The 19,035-nt window shown below is 40.0% G+C and overlaps 1 protein-coding gene across 2 annotated transcripts; it reads right to left on the reverse strand.

Moving 5' to 3' along the window:
* Positions 1-7,133: 7,133 nt before the first annotated feature.
* On the reverse strand, positions 7,134-18,812 carry LOC148034809 (2-oxoglutarate (2OG) and Fe(II)-dependent oxygenase superfamily protein). 2 transcript variants are annotated; one of them, XM_087679784.1, is made up of 9 exons: positions 18,578-18,812; positions 18,250-18,429; positions 17,977-18,093; positions 17,389-17,546; positions 12,891-12,993; positions 8,039-8,134; positions 7,717-7,782; positions 7,501-7,620; positions 7,134-7,359 (listed from the first exon to the last, which is right to left on the reverse strand). In XM_087679784.1, exons 2-9 carry the CDS (start codon positions 18,373-18,375, stop codon positions 7,276-7,278), a joined length of 870 nt encoding a protein of 289 aa, XP_087535910.1. In that variant the 5' UTR covers positions 18,376-18,429; positions 18,578-18,812; the 3' UTR covers positions 7,134-7,275. The 2 variants fall into 2 exon arrangements, with proteins under 2 accessions (XP_087535910.1, XP_087535909.1); XM_087679783.1 differs by having other exon boundaries at positions 17,977-18,108; positions 18,578-18,805.
* Positions 18,813-19,035: the final 223 nt, after the last annotated feature.

Genomic DNA, 19,035 nt, shown 5'->3' on the forward strand with positions numbered 1-19,035 from the left:
TAAAGTGCATGATGAAGAATTTCCCAAGCTATCATACTCCAAAGAATACTTCGAGCACCAAGATTTGGCCATCCTAATAGAGATGTAGAGCCTTTTAACCCATCATGGCTTGACGTATAGTTCAAGGTTCATTATGTGTGTATGCAGACGATATTCTATATTTTTATTCATTTTGGAATGGTTCTAATATCTCACATTGGATAGATGGTTCCAATTCAAAGATAAGTCCAAGTGATGTGCCTCCCAATTACTTTGTTAAATTGCCTCAATATGATGATTTGTTTGAATGTGTCCCAGTAAATACCTTGTCCTTGTGGGTGGCTTTTGTGACCATGATGGGCTTCTTACATAAGGAAAGTATTATTGATAATGGTGTACCTATTAAGAACATCAAGGAAGGTGTTTGTTAGAGTCATTGATTGGGGCATGGAAACAAAGTTTGACATGCAAAATACATATCCTCCTCAACCAACAAGTCAATGTATAAATGAAAGGATATACTCACACAATCTTCACAAGTGTGACCCCAAAAGTGCTTCTCGAGTCTTCCTCCCTTGCCCCCGCATGCACACCAAAGAGTGTTGCTCCAAAATCCCTCACCCATCAATTTGAAGTAAGTAAAATACATTGTTGGGATACATTGTATGTTGGATTTTGCAATTAGGCAAGCCATATATCACTCTTAAGAAGAAAATCTTTGTAGATCAATTAGAGAGAACTTGTAGCCTTGATGTGAATAACAAAGAGCCTCAAAGACATCCTTCATAGACCATATATCAAAATAAGCTAAAATCTTTCAACTCCATAACTATAGTGGTTTATGCCTAAAATATGATGTATATGCATATATCTTAATTAATATGAATGAATTAGTTCTTTCAAACTTGTCTTTGAATTTAAGTTGCTTTATGTAATAATCTCGAATTAAATTTGGTTAAATAAACATTGATGAAAAAATCAAATATTTTATCAAAAAGATCTTGCACTTTGTTAAAGTGATGGGGCTAACCTTCCAAATGATCACATCAACTAAGTGGGGTCACGAAGTATTATGAAGGACAACTTTGTGACATTGTTATGTCTAAAGAGATTTATGATTGAATATTATTTGGAAAGTTTGAAGACTACAAGGATACAACTCCTTTGAAGCTTCTAGAGCTCAACAAGTTTATGTACATGGCATTCTCAATAAAGGAAGTGAATTGGATAGACAAGCCTTTCAACATAGGCACTGGCTTACAGAGGGCAAATGTGAGGGCTACTATACATCAAGATAAAATCAAGCACCTATATACACTGCACCAATCACAATGACACATACATACCATGAGGCCTTTTAGAATGAGATAGATCCACTCAAAGAGCTTATCGAAGACCTCACTAAAAAGTTTTTCATGCTTACATGTGCACGCACACGCACGAACGCACGCATACACACACGCGCGCACACACACACCCACGGATGCACGCACACATGCATGCATGCACCCACACGCACGCACACGCACATGCACATGCACATGCACACGCACACGCACACGCACACGCACATGCACATGCACGCGCACGCGCGCACAGACACACACACACACACAAAGGAAACACAATGAACCATTGCTCAATTATTGGAAGAGCTCGAGGCTACTTTAGGAAAAATCACAAATAAGCAAAAGAATGAAGAGTTGGAGTTGCTTAAGAGTTCTCTAATAAGCTCACTGGGGACTTCCCTCTCAAATGTTGTTAATAATAATGAGACTAGACTCTTCAATACCATAGCTTGCAAAAACATTGGATATGAATGGCATCAACTTTTTGGATTGTTTCATTCAACGATTTACATGTTGATAACAAAATTCTTGCTTTGAAGCTTGCACACCACAATGTAGTATTGTTACTTTGTAGCTATGCATTAAAAGGTGTATGATTTGAATATGTTGTGGAGAGTAAGTTGATTGTTCAATTTGTGCTTTCATATCACAACTTAACATTATGATTTTGTATTTATACATTGAAAAATGTTTCTTTAAATATGTTTGAGGTTATGAGTTTATTAGTAAAATATATACTATGTGCATTCCTATTTAGTACTATGATTTTTTATTAGCTATACATATTTATTATTTAAACAAGACAAGGTCTCGATCACTCTAAAAAAGTTGATAATTGCAACTACACAAAAGAAGTAAAAATTATTGTTTAAGTCATAGACATGTTATTAAAGAATATATTCATCAAGTAGAGGTATTAAAAGTTTGTCCCATCCTTAAAAAGTATATTTAAAAACTACATTCAACTAGAGTTATTAAAACTCCTCGATTCCACATCCTCCTATTTTCCTCTTTCTACTTAGTATTTATCGATTATTTCAAATATATTCTATTTGAAATTTTTTTCCCTAATTTTTAAAAATAGTATAATTAAAATTGTATTTCAAAGAATCATTTGTTTATTAATTTTCTAACTACTCAAGATTATTATTGTAGCTCAGAGACCCCTTAACTACATATGATTGAGCTTAAAAATAAGTAATATAAACTTTAGTAATTAACTTATATTCTTTTTAAATGTTTTTACCTTTGCCCTTAGAGTACCTTAGCTCAAAGACTGATAGGCATGCCAAACCACTATGCAAAATAAAACTTACAATGAATACTCTTTAATATTAAATAATCTTTCTTTTTTGTACAATATATTCTTTGTATGAAAGAATTTTTTGTTTTAATTATTTTTTCAATCTAACATGGCAACCTACATATGACTTGTCCTTGCTTATCGCCTGTATTTTTAAGGGACATTGTACAACAATCCAATATTTTTTGTACTATAAGTATCTTATATTTTGTATCATGCAACTTAAATTTAAAGTGCACTAGTGTTCAAATCAACAAATAAGAAAAAGTGAAATTTTCTTAAACTGCAAAATGCAAGAAAAGTGAATACATCCTTGCTTTTGTAAAATTCTAGAATTCATGTACTTGTAACTCATATCTTTTATCTTCATGTGAAGATAGAGAGAGGGAGTTGGAAGAGGGTTGCCTATGTTTCATGTACAATTATCACTATGAATTTCATCAAGATAGAGGATAGTAACAAGAGAAATTTCCCACCCTACCATCATCCCTACCTACAAGGATAGCACAAAAAGTATACGAACTCTCTATTTGAACATAGGATATATTCCCCACACTACCATCATCCCTACCTACAATTCCATCCTTCTTTTACAAATTGCCACCAATATTTTATATGCAACACAAAGTATTAATTGATACAGCATCATGGATTAATTTTTATGTTCAAAGAAGCATATTTTAGTCCCTAATTATAGATTCATTGTTTGTTTATAAAGCTAGCAAATCACCTGGTTGAAGAAAATGAGAGATAGGGTAAAAATTTCTTGCTTGTTTACAAATCCATCAAGTCACCTCCCCCCCCCCCCCCCTAGATAAGAATCTTTTGATTTTCTTGCTAGGTATCAGTCAACAAATGGGCCTCTCTCTCTCTCTCTCTCTCTCTCTCTCTCTCTCTCTCTCTCTCTCTCTCTCTCTCTCTCTCTCTCTCTCTCTCTCTCTCTCTCTCTCTCTCTCTCTCTCTCTCTCTCTCTCTCTCTCTCTCTCTCTCTCTATATATATATATATATATATAAGATAGAGATGTTGATGGTTAAAGTAAGTCGAATAAGATGAGAATTAATGTTTTCCTATTGAGCTGACAAATATCTCTTTTTTCATTTCTTAGATTTGGTTTTCAAACATCCTATTGCAATTGAGCACTATTACTTACAACATATGCATGTTGATACAAGTGATCTACCATAATAAACTTTGATTGGGCAACCTATTACCCTATCTCATGGCCTTAAATTCATGTACAATGCAAGAAACTAATAACAAGGATACCAATGACAATTACAAGAGGTACAATAAAAATTTAGACATTTGATGAAGCTTGAGGGCTAAGCAATCACAAGAAGAGAAAAATATTATCTATACTTGCTTGGGAACTCTAATATACATTCAACAATGCTTTGAGCACGAGTTTGATAGAACCAAAAATTCTTACTATCCATTCACACACTTTTGGTACCTTTTTGTGATCCTCCCTACTCCTTTGAACCTTTGATGAAGCCCTTCAATAAGGTGCAAAGCAATGATGATCAATAACCTATCTAGTTGAATAGTCAATCAAGAGACTAATTCATGTTGATTTACGTGTCTACCCTACCAATGTGTTGTATCTATTTGTCCTTTTCAAAGTAATGCACAATAATAAGGTGGGAAAGTACCCAACATAAGTTTTGAGTTCAAGAGTGATTCAAAAGGTCATGCAACTATAAGCCAAAATATGTGCATAAGGACCTCTTTAGCTTAGCCTACAAGAATAGAATGATTGCTGATCTCATCTATTGTTGTTATTAGATGGCATGAAGGTTTCCAAGAAGTGGAAAGTATTGTGATTGAGAGAGCAAGCAATTAGAATAGTATTTATTAAGATCTCTTGGATATGGCGAATTGGTTGCTCAACAACAAATGAAAGGGTGTTCACTTGCCAAACCTTGAAAATCAAAGTTTAAGATTTGGCTTGAATGAATTGAATACCTTACAATGGTAAAATTTTGAAGGACCCATGGTTTGGGAGAGAGAAGCTCGAAAAGAGAGCAAGAGGGAAGACTAAACAAGATGAAGAAAGCCTATTGTTCACTCTTCCAAGAAAACTCTTAACTTTTCTTTAACCAAGAAATCTTGAGATAATAACAAGAAAGACCAATTCAACAAAGCCAAGGAGTTTCCACTAGCTATAACCCCAACTAAACCTTAGCTAAATTTTAAAACCGAACTATATTATCAAACGAAGGCAATGCCAAAACTACTTTGCATAATGGATTAAGAGCCAAGCCTTGATAGCACATATAATAGACTAGCTCTAATCAACTAGTAACTCACTAGATAAAGACAAATATAACACTCTATGGGACATAGGCAACTCCCACAAGCCAAATAGTCCATGACTATACTATGAAAATCTCTCTAAAAAGGACAAGCATACAAGACAATTATCAAAGTGACCCGAAACTCAAGTCCCTTGATCCATTACACAAAAAAAAAGGTGAAAAAAATGCCTCCATTAGTAGGAAATAGTGCAAGTAGCAACATACAACAACACACTTAAATAAATGTCTTACATCATTGGATCTAAACAAGCTTGCTTAACAATACATGCCCTCTCAAAACTGACTCTAGGATAATGCTAATAAGCCTAAGAGAATGCTAGTAACTAGTGAATCTAACATGACATGCTAAAGTCATAACCTCACATACCATTCACTTTGCCATTCATCTTCCACTCTGTAAATCTAACCATCATGTGTGACATATAGAAAGATTATACAAGGGAGGGTATCACATTATGTCAAATTGGGACCTTTTTCTTCTCTCAAACAAGTGGTATGTTATATTTGTCAAATTGTCTTACACTTCCAACCATGCTAGTAAGATATTTTTTCAAAACATACAACACAATTTGAGGGAAGCGTGATGACAATATATGTGTGTATATCATTGTGTTAAGTGAGATGGCTTTTTTGATAAACATTGGAGTTAACATATGAGACCAAGATAACCTTTGTTCCACATACGATGGTCTTACACCTTTTTGTTGCATGTTAGAATGCACCTATATCTAGCACAAGAGGACTATTGAGGACAACCATGATTTGTCAACAATAAGAGGCAAAAAATGGTGTTAGACATTGTTTGTGGGTTGTAAGCTCTTAGGTCCCAAATACGATTATGATAAGATACAAGCATGAACAACTCTAAAGATGAAGTCAATCCGTGAAGTTGCATTTGTAACTCCACAATGGTCAATGCTTGATCTAAAATATAAGTCCTACACAAATACATGAGCCTCTCAACACCCCCAAAACCAAAACTAGCAAGTATGTCAATAGGTAGGCATGGAGGATGATCATTGAAGCCACCAAAAGCACCATGTGTTAACTCTCCCAACTAGCACCAAGCTTCAAAGGTATTGAAGAATGTCCTTACACAACTTGCATCTAGCCACATCTTCCCCTTCTTATGTTCCTATTGTAGCTAAATAAGCAAGAAAGGATGCTCTTAAAGAATATGCAACCAACAAGTAAACATCTACTTGAAACCTACACAGTATGCTTGAATGATTAGCTTCATTTTCCCCTTCTTATGTTCCTATTGTAGCTAAATAAGCAAGAAAGATGCTCTTAAAGAACATGCAACCAACAAGGAAACATCTACTTGAAACCTACACAACATGCTAAAATGATGCAAGCTAATCAGCATTAACAAGCCCACGAAGGATCATTCATGTGTTCTATCATTAAGCAAAGCATTGACTTAGACAACAATCCATCTTGGCAATAGGACAAGGTGTATCCCCTATGTTCACACATTCTAGGAATTATTTGTTACTTCACCATACATGATAGATGACATACTCCTATTCCTAGTTCGCTTGCTATATATTTTGGAGTTCCTCGTTTGCTTGTCACCTTTTTCTCATATAAGACAAACCAACTAACCATGAGCATCAATTCGATGAAAATCAACTTTCAAGGAATATTGGAGTTACCATGATTTCATACATATGGTAGTCTACGTAGGAGTCGCAATGCTCCCAAAAACCAGGTATTAATGATGGGGAATTGTGAAAAATATAGCTATTAGCAAAAGCAACAAATATGCTGGAAATTCTCCAAAATTTCAAGTTGAAGGTCGCCACCTCGATTACCTGAAATGTTTTTATATGCTTAACGTGATATAAGATGATCGTTTGGAAACCTCAAAGAAAACTCGTGCACCCAAGAACAAGCAAAACATAAGACGATGGTTCGGGTACTACACGCTACCGAATGAAATTTAACAGCCACGCGCTGCGACCTTTTCTAACACAACGACAGACAGACTTCTCCTCGCCATAACTTGCCAGTGGCATACAGAGAAGCGTCACAATCTGTTTGGTTGGGTTCCCGATTACTCTGAGCCATCAGGCCCTTAAAACTTATCGCTTGATCTGCGAGCAATAGAATCACCTCTATATTACAGAACTCTCAATCCCAGATACCGAAGTCCAACATTGCACATTTTTGCAGTCGGTTGACACTAAGGATGTATTGTTACATAAAAATCTTAAAAATCAGATGTTACAAAGGTTGGTATTCAAACCATCCGGCTATAGCTTTACACAGCACAGTCTTCCTTTGTGCAGGGAGCTAAAGCTCATAAGTCTCCAGAGGTTTCACCACTTATCTTGATCCCTTATCCACTTTGTAGCAACCCATTTCTCACCTTTGATGACAGGGCAGCTTCCATGTAACGATGTCTGCGAGTGCCGAACAGAATATTAAGTATAAAACTGAAAAATCGTTTGGAGTCGCGATGCCAAGGGCGAATTCAACATCCAAATGTCCTAAGAGAGGGCCAGTCACACGCATTGCAATCAATGAACAAAATATGAACTTACCCTATCAAATGTTCCATTAGGAAACATGGAGTAAAACAGCAGAGCATCTCCTTGACGAGGCTTCACCTTCAGCCCAATACACTTTTTGTAATCATAATTTATGTTCATGTTTTGATGCCCCTACATAAGGTAAAGAAACTGCTTTGTAAGACTTGCACTCTGCTTTGTAAGAGCTTGCGTCCTTATACAGTGTACTAGAACACATAAACTGCTTACCTCGAAAGGGAACATCGTCTCCCCACCTTCCTCAACATCTGAAAGATAGAGGAGGAAGGATGCCATCTGTATAAAACGAAGTGGTAAAAATAGATGTTAGACTTAAACCACTTACCACTTGAACTTATGAGAGTCCGAACACCAAGTAATGCAATGATTAATCTTGACGTGTTAAGTGCTCATGCCATCAGTTCATCAAACAAATATAAGAGCTCCACAATTAAGTCTTCGAGCAACATGCACACCAGTGCTGCACATTAAAACACCTAAACATGAAAACAGGAAGATGCCAGCCTACTTCCATAGGCAAAAAAGAACTCACTCTCTGGCTTTTCTGAGGACCATATTCGGCAGGATTGAAATAATCATAGTGGCTGTTATACTTCTGGCCTCTTTCGTAACGCAGAACATTGAAGGCCTACAAACAAAGCAAACATAAAACCTGTATTAGATATAGAGAAACAATCAAAGTTTGATACAGATGATCAAATGAACAAAATTATGCTTTTTTTTTGCAAAATAAGGTGTGGCTAATACTAGACTCTGAAGAGAATACAACAAAGCACAAGTGCTCAACAGTCTAAATGCCAAACAGATCAGATATGTACAAGGCCTCCCAAGTGGGTCTAGAAGATGCAGAATAGCTGCCAAATCTCCTGGGTCCTGTCAATGCCATTAGCCCCCCTGAACCTACTCCCATTGGCCTCAAAGAGAGTGGATAATGAACAACCAAATCTCCAACGAAAAAACATATACTGAAAGGCTCTTTCCATTAAATGTCAGCTGGCAGCAAGCCTTCAAAGTGTTCTACCTTGTGAGACACTTGGTGAGCTCCCACACATTTGATCATGATATTGTGGGCCCCAGTAGCTGTCAATTGAGCAATGCCTCCATGCCCACTATTGCACATGAACCAGCCTCAAGGATGAATATCGTTTTCATGTGTCTCCACCTCATGGCATCCCAAAAATTGAGTTACTAGTTACGCTGCTTCATGGCATCCCAAAAACTAACTAGTTATGCTACCTCACAAGACCACAAAGAGTGCTTTTGGAGTCTCCGCGCATTGCTATGGGCAACATTAGCAAACCCCCCTCTTGTTGCACCTGAGGCAACTAGATACCTATTGCTAGACGTCTCCCTACAAGCGACCAACAGTAGGGGCCACAGTTATCCCATAGGCATCTCCACAAAGTGCCTCTAGATGGGTTCATGATAATGTGCTTTGCCCAATGTCATCTATGGGTGGGGGCCCAATCCATATCATCCTACATTAAACTGTGTGCTGATCCGTGTCAATAGGCGACGAAGCTAACTGCCATTTGCAAAGTGAAGAAGCACAAAAATATGCTATATAGTGACTCATACAAAATCGTCTTTTAATTCCTTGGCCAATGTGTGATTGAAACACAGAATGTGAATCAAATAGAAGTATGCACTCAGCAATAGTCAAAGATTCATAAACAATCAAGAAATTAGGACCCCCCTAAAAAAAACACAGAGAGAATGAAAGTGAAGACATGTGAAATTTTTGCACTTGAAGATCTTATTGTATCATTAAAGGATTTTATGTGTAGGATAGAGGGGTGGAAAAAGAAGAAAAAGAGGCAAGAAGTTTCCTTATAACGGCATCATTGTTTGGTCTACATTAGAGCTGCAAATAATGTTAATTCTTAACCAACAACAACATTCCGACAATGATCAATGGTTAATTTGAATAGGTCAAGTGTTTCATCGCTAGCTAACTTAGACCCTACGGTGAACTTGGTTGTGCATTAGCAAGCAAAGACTAGGCCCTAAAGCTTTATCATTTCTCTATGACATGGGAGAGCAGATAGGATTGTGAGAGTGCACAACAAAAGGGGAAACACAAACACAGAGAGAGACTGCAATGAAAGAAGAGAAAGGAAGGAGAAAATCTGCACTGAACTGAACGGAAGCTGAATACGAAAGAGGACTGATCAGTCCCTACCCGCAGCCCAAGGCATCAATGAGGGCTTCGGATCAAGCTGATGATGGAAGGCAGCACCAGAAGAAAGAGAAGAGCTCCTGTACATCATGAGCGTGCTGAAACCTGCAAAGGAAAACCTGTGAATGACCCAGTGGGTTGGTTGTTTTTGGGGGCCATAAATAGCCATAATCAACCAAATCTGACCAACCTGCTCCAGTAAGCCAAAAACATAACGGCCAACCAGTATAAAAACAATAAAATAATGCTGGCGCAAATTAATAGACCACCCATAATAAATCCAGGCTGCCCATCCCACTAGCCACTGAAAAAGAAATGCAAGGCTGGAAATAAACATCAGACAATGTGAACACACCCTAAACCCAACTGGAAAAGAAATGCATGCTCTAAACAAAGCTGCATTCTCTGTCAAAACACGTGACAAAACGAGTGCCAGAGATGCTAATGTCCCCATCTAACTCAGACTGAGGCTCACAAGTAGGAGAGGATGTTGCAAGACAGACATGACTCCCCTCTCAGATCTTGGATGTGGCTGAAGGCCAAATTAGACAGAAGGTGCTAAATACAAGGCAAGAAGAGATGACAAAATGAGTAAGGGCTGCTGGACTGGAAAAGACTGATTGACACAGTGGAGAGCAAGCAGCTATAAATAGCCAAGAGCTGGAGAACTGGTTGCCACTGGTCAGACTGGTAAAAACAGCTGCTTACCCTGAAAAGTGGCCACACGGCACTGCCCACCTAAGAAGAACTATTCACCCTGCCATGTGGCACAAATGCCTGCCCGGAACACACTTGGACTGGCCACCCAATGTTGCAGCCTATCACGTAGCATGCACACAGGCTGGGGGAATGCCATATGCAAGAATGAGCTCCACCTAAAATGTCCGGTAGAGGGCCTGTGTCAGAGTTTCTAATATCCTTGTCTGACTCAAACTGAGGCTCACAGACATCTCATTGGGTGCATGTACATACAACCATTTGATACTTAGTACAGACAAAAAATGCAGCTACCCTATGAAGCTGGAAAATGACATGTACCAACTATGTTTAGGACAGCACAGCAAGTGAGCATGGTGGATGTTCCAAGAGAAAGGACTGCCTACCTGAATTCCAGCACCACAAACATGGTATGAATATGCAAAGAATTTATATGATGTTCTAGGATGGCCAAATATGCCACACCCACTTACACCTACACCACCCAAAGCAATTGCTTAAACAAAAATTGTCATACATGTCAAAATGTAGAGAGGGAGGTCACAGGATCTTGATGGCCTAGTGGCTTCACATGTCACATGCCCAAGATACATTGGTCCCAGTGTTGATGCAGATGTTTGACAAAGCTGCATGCAAGGGATTCCCAGCTGGTTCAGCAAACCATAATATTGTACCCCTCTTTAAGAGGGGCACCATCTCCCACAAACTACATGAGAATTATGATTGGACATTGCTTGGCAAAAATGTACGGCTCTATTTTCGAACATGAATTAACTTCTTGGGCAAAGAAACATAATGAGAGATCTCCGGGACAAGCTGATTTTAGGAGACGCTTCACCACTTTGGACCATGTAGTCACTCTTGGAGCTCTCATAGAAGAGGGAAGGGCACACCGTAAAAGGATTTATTGCTGTTTTGCAGACTTTCTTATAGTCTTTTTGACACTCTTACCACAGTCAAGGATCATAAGAAGACCACAAAACATGCTAGTACCAGAGGACATACAATATTGAATAAAGCATATATGCCCTATGTGAGTCACTGATAGTAGTATGGGTATCAAAAGGCTTATCAGAAAAGGTCGACAGCACTATAGGGGTAAAGTAAGGTTGCCCATTGTCACCTACATTATCTGACCTATACATTGATGAAGTACAAAACTATATAGACAAATTGGGGGGGCATGGGGCAAAGCTTGGCCAATGTATAAATACCTATCCTATTGTATGCTGACGACATTGTTCTCATCTCAGATTCATCAAAAGGTTTGCAGCACCACTTTATGTCTTTTGCACACATAGAGAGCACTCTATAAACCTGAGAATTGCTAAAGTCATGGTGTTTGACACCACCCAAGCTAAGGTAACTAGATCAGCAGGAGTTTACTTTAATGGACGCCCCATAGAGATGGTTTGATCACACACACACACACACACACACACACATATATATATATATAGAGAGAGAGAGAGATGTGACCTTCAAAGCTGGACAATATCATCCCATCCCATACATGCAGGGGCTAGAAGGCTCCCTCCCTAGACAAGAATCTTCAAAAATAAAAAGAGAATATCATCCCATATAGGGGTAGAAGCTCCTTTCCTAGAAGGAAAAAAAAAAAGGCAAGTAACATAGCTGAAACACGAACACACAATATAACATCATGGCCATCTGAAATTACTCAATTTAAGATAATGGCTCTTCAACTTGCCAACTCTTCCACACCATTTCCATAAAAGGATCCTTAATGAGGATGCACTAAACAAAGGATACTATTGAAGTACTTACCAGAGGATGGAAAGGTAGAAACAGTGGGTCACCATGATCAAAGAGAACACTACCCTCTAGGTTCTCAGGGTGCCAAGCATGTGCTATCTTGCCAACAGATAGTTGCTGGTTGCACATGCCTTATTGAAAAGCAATCAATAGCTCCCCACGAAACATTGGGGGGAAAATCTATACGCATGCTGGAAACAACCGATGTGATTAATGCTAACACAGTATGAGGCACAAGCCTGAAGTCTGACCACATATAAATGATATCATGTGATATTCATGCACTTATATAAGCACCTCAAGCATGCGCCTCTCCTACAGGCATCCCATCCTTCTATAATCCAGATTCCACATCATTTCTCCAAATAACACACACAAATGCTAAAGGTCAGGGCTGCTTCAGAGGGCATTCCATCCTTCCCCAAAATAACTCACATCAAATGCACGCCAGAGGCCTACCCTGCTTCCGAGGGCATTCCGTTTTGACCCAAAATAACTGGCAGAAGATTAGAGTTACAAAGAAGACAAGATTATTTTCACATCAACTTTTTCTGGAAAGAAGAAACATGAAAGAGCTAATACATTTCCCAAAGCACTGGACTCACTGAGTATGAAGGGAAAAGAGCATAAAATTTTCAAGGGGAAATAAAGAGCATATATCAAAATCAGCTGGTTCACATTAATTTACCACAGCTAGCATGCTTAGACTCACCTCCCCATTAGCAACAGGAATCATTGTTGCTCTTGCCATCTTTTCTTCCACCCACCGTAGAGTTCCCGATTTGTCTTGCCTTGACGTCAAGAAAGTGCCTGAGCTGTCACAGCAAAAATGAAATGAAGTCACACACACACACACACACTCTCTCTCTCTTTTTTTTCGTAAAAGACACACACTCTCTCTCTCTCTCTCTCTCTCTCTCTCTCTCTCTCTCTCTCTGTGCAGATGTCAGATAGGGTGACTGAAGAGACGAGAGCATGTCTGTAATACGACCCACACACTTTATGATGCTGAATTGCCAATGAAGGAGACCTCTCAAACAGCCAATACAATGGCAGCTTCACAAGGTGGCACATCTGTGAGGCCCGCTACAAGTTGATATTCAGTTGTGAGTGCCTCTTGGTGAATGCCACTTTGGTGGAGCTCTAGTCATCCATCATTCACTCCCTCAAATAATTTGGACCAGCTTGAGGCAGCTATCTGTTTGCACTTGGGGTTGTCATAGCCTGTTTTTAACCCTACAGAATGGTAAATCCCCTATGGTGCTACACTCCTGCCCCATCATTATCCAACAACGTAGATTAGCATGACAATGCACAAGCTTTAATATCAGTGTGCATTGTAGTGGATCCTTATGGCCGTAGAAAGAGTAATACCCAAGGTGTCCAAAGCGGGGATGCCAGAGACACTTATTGTTCATAGGCTCCCCTATGGTGGCTAAAGCTTGGAAATGGTGGAACACAGTTCTCGGCAGTCAGCTAGGAGGAACTGGGTCATCATGTGGAGACCACTAGACTGTGCCTCATCATGAGCAATCACTAAACCAATCTAAGAGTGTATAATCTCAACTGTGGTTGCAATAAAGAAAACTACTCGCCCCAATTGGCAAAGCTATTGAACAGAAAGAAGGTTCGCCATAAGCTTGGGGGGACATAATACACATCATCCCAGCGAATCAAGATCTTGGCCCTCATCACGATCATACTTGACATGAGTTAGACCATGGATCTTGATCAAGGAGTTGTTCCTATACCGAACATTACCAATTGCAAAGGCTCAGGAGACAAAAATGTCCTAGATGGCGTCATAGGATGGGTGGCTCCACTATTCACAATCTAAACAGGTGAAGATGTGCTCGATCGGGTAGAGTGGGCCTCTATGGTCACCTCAACAAAAGGTAACTCACGAATATGGCCTATAAGCTCGCATCCTTTGATGTCTCTATGGAGAGGTTCTTGAAGACACATCAAAGAAGGGACATTGCCATGTATACCAAGACACACCAATATGCAAGGAGCAGATTACCTGAAGAAAGTTGGATAAATCATGGATTGTAGCACAGTCTATGGCCTCGATTACGAGCTCCACCAAATCATACAACTTCAAGATGGCAAGTACCATTATCCGCCATATGCAGTAATTCTCCCCATTAAAAATGTTTATCTTGTAGAAGAGCCAATAACACAGGGATCTTACGGTCCATAATAGCCCAAAACTCCACATCGAGCTTAGAAGACACTGTCACTTGAATAACCTGAACGAAAACAAGGGCACCCCCCTCCGACTTCAAAAACACAGCTTGCTAGGGATTCCTCCACTTGTCCTAACTTGTTTCAACCACTGGAGGCAATAAAAAGTCAAAATCTGCAATAGAAGGCTGAAACCACAGCCTTTTCTCCTTCATGAACAACAAAAACCTAAAAAATCAGCAACTTTGCTCCTTTCCCACACTCCTCACACTCATCTCAGCCTTCTATTGATAGCAGCCCTTCAGCTCAACTGCGATCACTGAAAATGCAGCCTTTTGTCACACTAGACTCTCCTCTTCAGGTCTGCCCACGATCGATCAACCCCTCAAACACTGCTTTGATACCATGTCAGAGTGCAGCAAATGTAGAAGCATATGACCGGATTGAAAGAAAATGAACACAAGCGGGGGCAGCGTTTTGAAAAAAGTAGAACACAGAAATGTACACTGATGACTGAACGTTAAATAAAGGGAGCAGATCTTTTTTTTTTTTTTTTTTTTTTGGGGGGGGCACAGAAATCTACACTGATGACTGAACGCTAAATAAAGGGAGCAGATCTGTACAACGGGCTGTCAAATGCATCCGCCGGAGCACTCTCACCTACACACCAAATCTGAACTGATCTGACCCCTGGCAGCCAGCCAATAAATAGGCTGAAAAAATGAATAAAATAATGTAGGTCAGCCAGCAAAATGCTGGCCAATGTAGCATAAACAACAAAATAATCATAAAATACTGCAGCAAAAATGCTGCCTACCACATGGCATACTGCCCGCACTGCCCCAGAAATGCTGCAATCAGCTGATGACTGCACAAATCTGTCTGACCTAATCCAGAAATGCGTAAATCTGCCCTACAATGACTGTACTCTGCCTGTGCCCATCCAAAGAATTACCAAATCTCTAACACCATCATCTTTCAGCCTGTCACCTGCTTCCCAACAATACTCTCATCATCTGGAGCTGCTGCCACCTGCAAATTCTGCTGTGCAGGCTGAATTTACAGCAGTCAGGAGGTGGACAGCTCATATTATCATCACCCTCATCTGGATCACATTGGGCTGCATTTCAGCTAGTACACCTGTATTTTGCTGCACCAGAGTCTTTGCTGAAAGGGGGATGGGGGAAAGAGTAGAACACAGAAATCTACACTGACTGAACGCTAAATAAAGGGAGCAGATCTGTACAACAGGCTGTCGAATGCATCTGCAGGCCTCTTACCTACACACACCAATCTGAACTGATCTGACCCCTGGCAGCCAGCCAATAAATAGGCTGAAAAAATGAATGAAATAATGCAGGTCAGCCAGCAAAATGCTGGCCAACTGTAGCATAGACAATAAAATAATCATAAAATACTACAGCAAAAATGGTGCCTACCATGTGGCATACTGCCTGGACTGCCCCAGAAATGTTGCAATCAGCTGGTGACTGCATAAATCTGTCAGAATGCGTAAATCTGCCCTACAATGAACTGTCTCTGCCTGTGCCCGTCCAAAGAATTACCAAATCTCTAACACCATCATCTTTCAGCCCATCACCTGCTTCCCAACGTTGCTCTCATCATCTGAAGCTGCTGCCACCTGCAAATTCTGCTGTGCAGGCTGCATTTACAGCAGCCAGATATTATCATCACCCTCATCTGGATCACACTGGGCTGCATTTCAGCCTGCATACCTATATTTTGCTGCACCAGAGTCTTTGCTGAAAGGGGGATGGGGGAAAGAGTAGAACACAGAAATCTACACTGACTGAACACTAAATAAAGGGAGCAGACCTGTACAACAGGCTGTGGAATGCATCTGCCAAAGCTCTCACACCTGAACACACCAAATCTGAACTGATCTGTGACTCCCAGCAGCCAGCCAATAAATAGGCTGAAAAATGAATAAAATAATGCAGGTCAGCCAGCAAAATGCTGGCTAACTGTAGCATAAACAATAAAATAATCATATATACTCCATCAAAAATGTTGCCTACCACATGGCATACTGCCCGGACTGCCCTAGAAATGCTGCAATCAGCTGGTGACTGCATAAATCTGTCTGACCTGATCCAGAAATGCGTAAATCTGCCCTACAATGACTGTACTCTGCCTGTGCCCCTCCAGACGATTACCAAATCTCTAACACCAGCATCTTTCAGCCTGTCACCTGCTTCCCAACGATGCCATCATCATCTGGAACTGCTGCCGCCTGCAAATTCTGCTGTGCAGGCTGCATTTACAGCAGCCAGGAGGTGGACACCTGATATCATCATCACCTCATCTAGATCACATTGTGCTGCATTTCAGCTGGCATACCTAAACTTTTCTGCATCAGAGACTTTGCTGAAATACTGCTGCCCTATGCCATTCTACTTTGCTGTATTTAGACTATGATCTATTCACTATCATTCATTGTCTGTGCAATTTTTATATCATCAAATAGTGTTTAGCTTGTGCAAGAGATGGACCTAGATTTCTCATAAAAAGGCCATTGGCACCCATTAAATACACTAGTACTGTGATAACCACTTTGCATTGAAAAGTGGGCTGAATTTGATACCTGGGAATGTTCAAAACAACACAATTACAAATACATATAGGTGAGTGAGTTTGTCCTTTCCTCTATGACTGAAGAAACTTTTAGGCCCTCAGTGTTGAAGAAAAATGCAAGACCTTGCAAAAATCTATTGAGTTGGCATTGATTGCCATAAGATGCGCTTTAAACCACCATAACAATAAGGATATGTAATCAAGTGTCTGTTCTCTCTGTCTAGACTCTAGCAACATGATAAACAATCTGACCAGCTATCTATGAGAGTAATTGCTGAGTTCTAGAGTTCTGGCTACCAACTTTTATGCACAGACTAATCATGTTTCAGAAGTTTACGATTCATTTTCAAAGAAAGCACAATATTGCTAAAGAAATAACATCACAAAAGCAAACCAATCACGAAAGAAAAGAGGTAAAGATTAGCCACCTTGTCCTTGTATCCTTGGTATTCTCTTCCGTCTCTCCCTTGCGCAAAGCCAAAGAAGAAGGAGCTAATCGTGATCTGGCTAATTTGATGATGGTTTCACATTGCTCCCTAGTAGCAAAATTGCGAAACAGTAATGCTCGTGGTTGCCAACTCAATACCTGGCATAAACATCATTGTCAAACAAACATAACCTTTTTTTTGTTATAGATAAAGGATGCATCTGTAGGATTTACAAGATGCAGTGATTATACTGCTTCTTGGCATTAATCTATCCAGCTATATCTGATCTAACCAGCTTTGCATCAACTTATGAAGACAACCAATCAGAAGTGGCAATTCAGTATTGAAGCACACATGCATGTACATCCACATGTCTCGAGCATTGACATGTGTGAAATTTCGGGGATCTTTGTTTTAATGGAATATCTTGTCAGCTAAACCATTGTTTTTGTCCTCCTAGATAAAGGGCAACCTTCATTGGAATTAACCGTTGACACTCTACACACAGTAACAAGCATGGAAATTGTTGATCCATGAAATTATCATTAACCTTTTCCTTTGATGCTAGAAGCACGTAAAGTCATGTACCTGGAAAGGTGTGTGACTAATGTAGTCATCACCACTTTCACCATGATCCGTGAGATCCGCATTTTCCTCCTGAATAACCTCCAGGGACTTTCTACCTCTCACTCCGAGAATTTGGTCCTGTACTGACGAATCCTGTTAAAACCTGTTATTAGAAGCGCTGGTATTTCTATGAAGTGGTATGAGGGGCGAAGGAAACGCAAGTTGCAACGGTTCTGCCCTTCATTACACGCTTCCGAATCATCTAGCCAGACAAGCCAGAAGAAAGAACCAAACCTGCGATACGAAAGCGGTAGACCCGTAGAAACCGATTAATAAGCAAGCCACGCACAGGAGCAAGACAACTGGCGTGGGGAGCTTGTAGCAGTTTGCTAGGGCTTTTCCTCTGCCTTTGCCCTTCATTTTGTGCGAATGGACGAAGCCAAAACAGCAAATTCACACTTCTTCAATTGGAAGCTGCATTGACATAGATCAATATGTGGATTTAATCACAAATAGAGAGCGAAACGGCTGCACAATTCTCCAGATGAAAAGTGAAAATGAGCGATAAGAATGCGAGGGGGAACTTATAATATAGCGGTGTAAGAGAAGGAAACGACAGTACCTGGCAGATCTAAGCACGATGGAGAAGGAAGGAGAGGATGTCGCAGAGAAACTGTGAGGCGATTTAAGAAACAGAAACCATGGAGCAGGCAGTTCATGCAAAGACGATCGGCGAGCGAGGCACGAATCAGAGAAAGAATGAGGAGAGGGAGAAGACGCTGTTTTCGCCGCCGATTTTAGATACAACTATGGAGAGGCTGAGACGAGGACGCGGGGAGCGGGGCCGCGGGGGGGGGGGGTATGGGCCTATGGGACCGGGCGGGGATCGGGTGGGGATGTGGAGGGTGGGATTGAGGAAATCTATGTACTGCAGAGATTCTGTCGGCTTAAGAGCTAAAAGTTGGGACCTTAGTCTTTAATCCCCACCAATTCTTCCAACTTCAGGGAAATTTGCCAAATTGCAGTCCTTTAGAAAATAAAAAAACCAAAAAATACAAGTCTAATTATAAATTTAGTCTC

Source organism: Lygodium microphyllum, chromosome 6, assembly GCF_053477565.2.
Source record: "Lygodium microphyllum isolate KBCC chromosome 6, Lygodium_microphyllum_v1.1.10, whole genome shotgun sequence".
Taxonomy (NCBI): Eukaryota; Viridiplantae; Streptophyta; class Polypodiopsida; order Schizaeales; family Lygodiaceae; genus Lygodium; species Lygodium microphyllum.

Excerpts from the sequence above, each read along its gene's own strand:
- LOC148034809 (XM_087679783.1), bottom strand. The coding sequence starts at position 18,375 with ATGAAGGGCAAAGGCAGAGGAAAAGCCCTAGCAAACTGCTACAAGCTC. Across the intron at positions 7,783-8,038 it reads GTCCTCAGAAAAGCCAGAGA|ATGGCATCCTTCCTCCTCTA; the intron begins GTGAGTTCTTTT and ends CGTTTTATACAG. Across the intron at positions 7,621-7,716 it reads AGACGATGTTCCCTTTCGAG|GGGCATCAAAACATGAACAT; the intron begins GTAAGCAGTTTA and ends TACCTTATGTAG.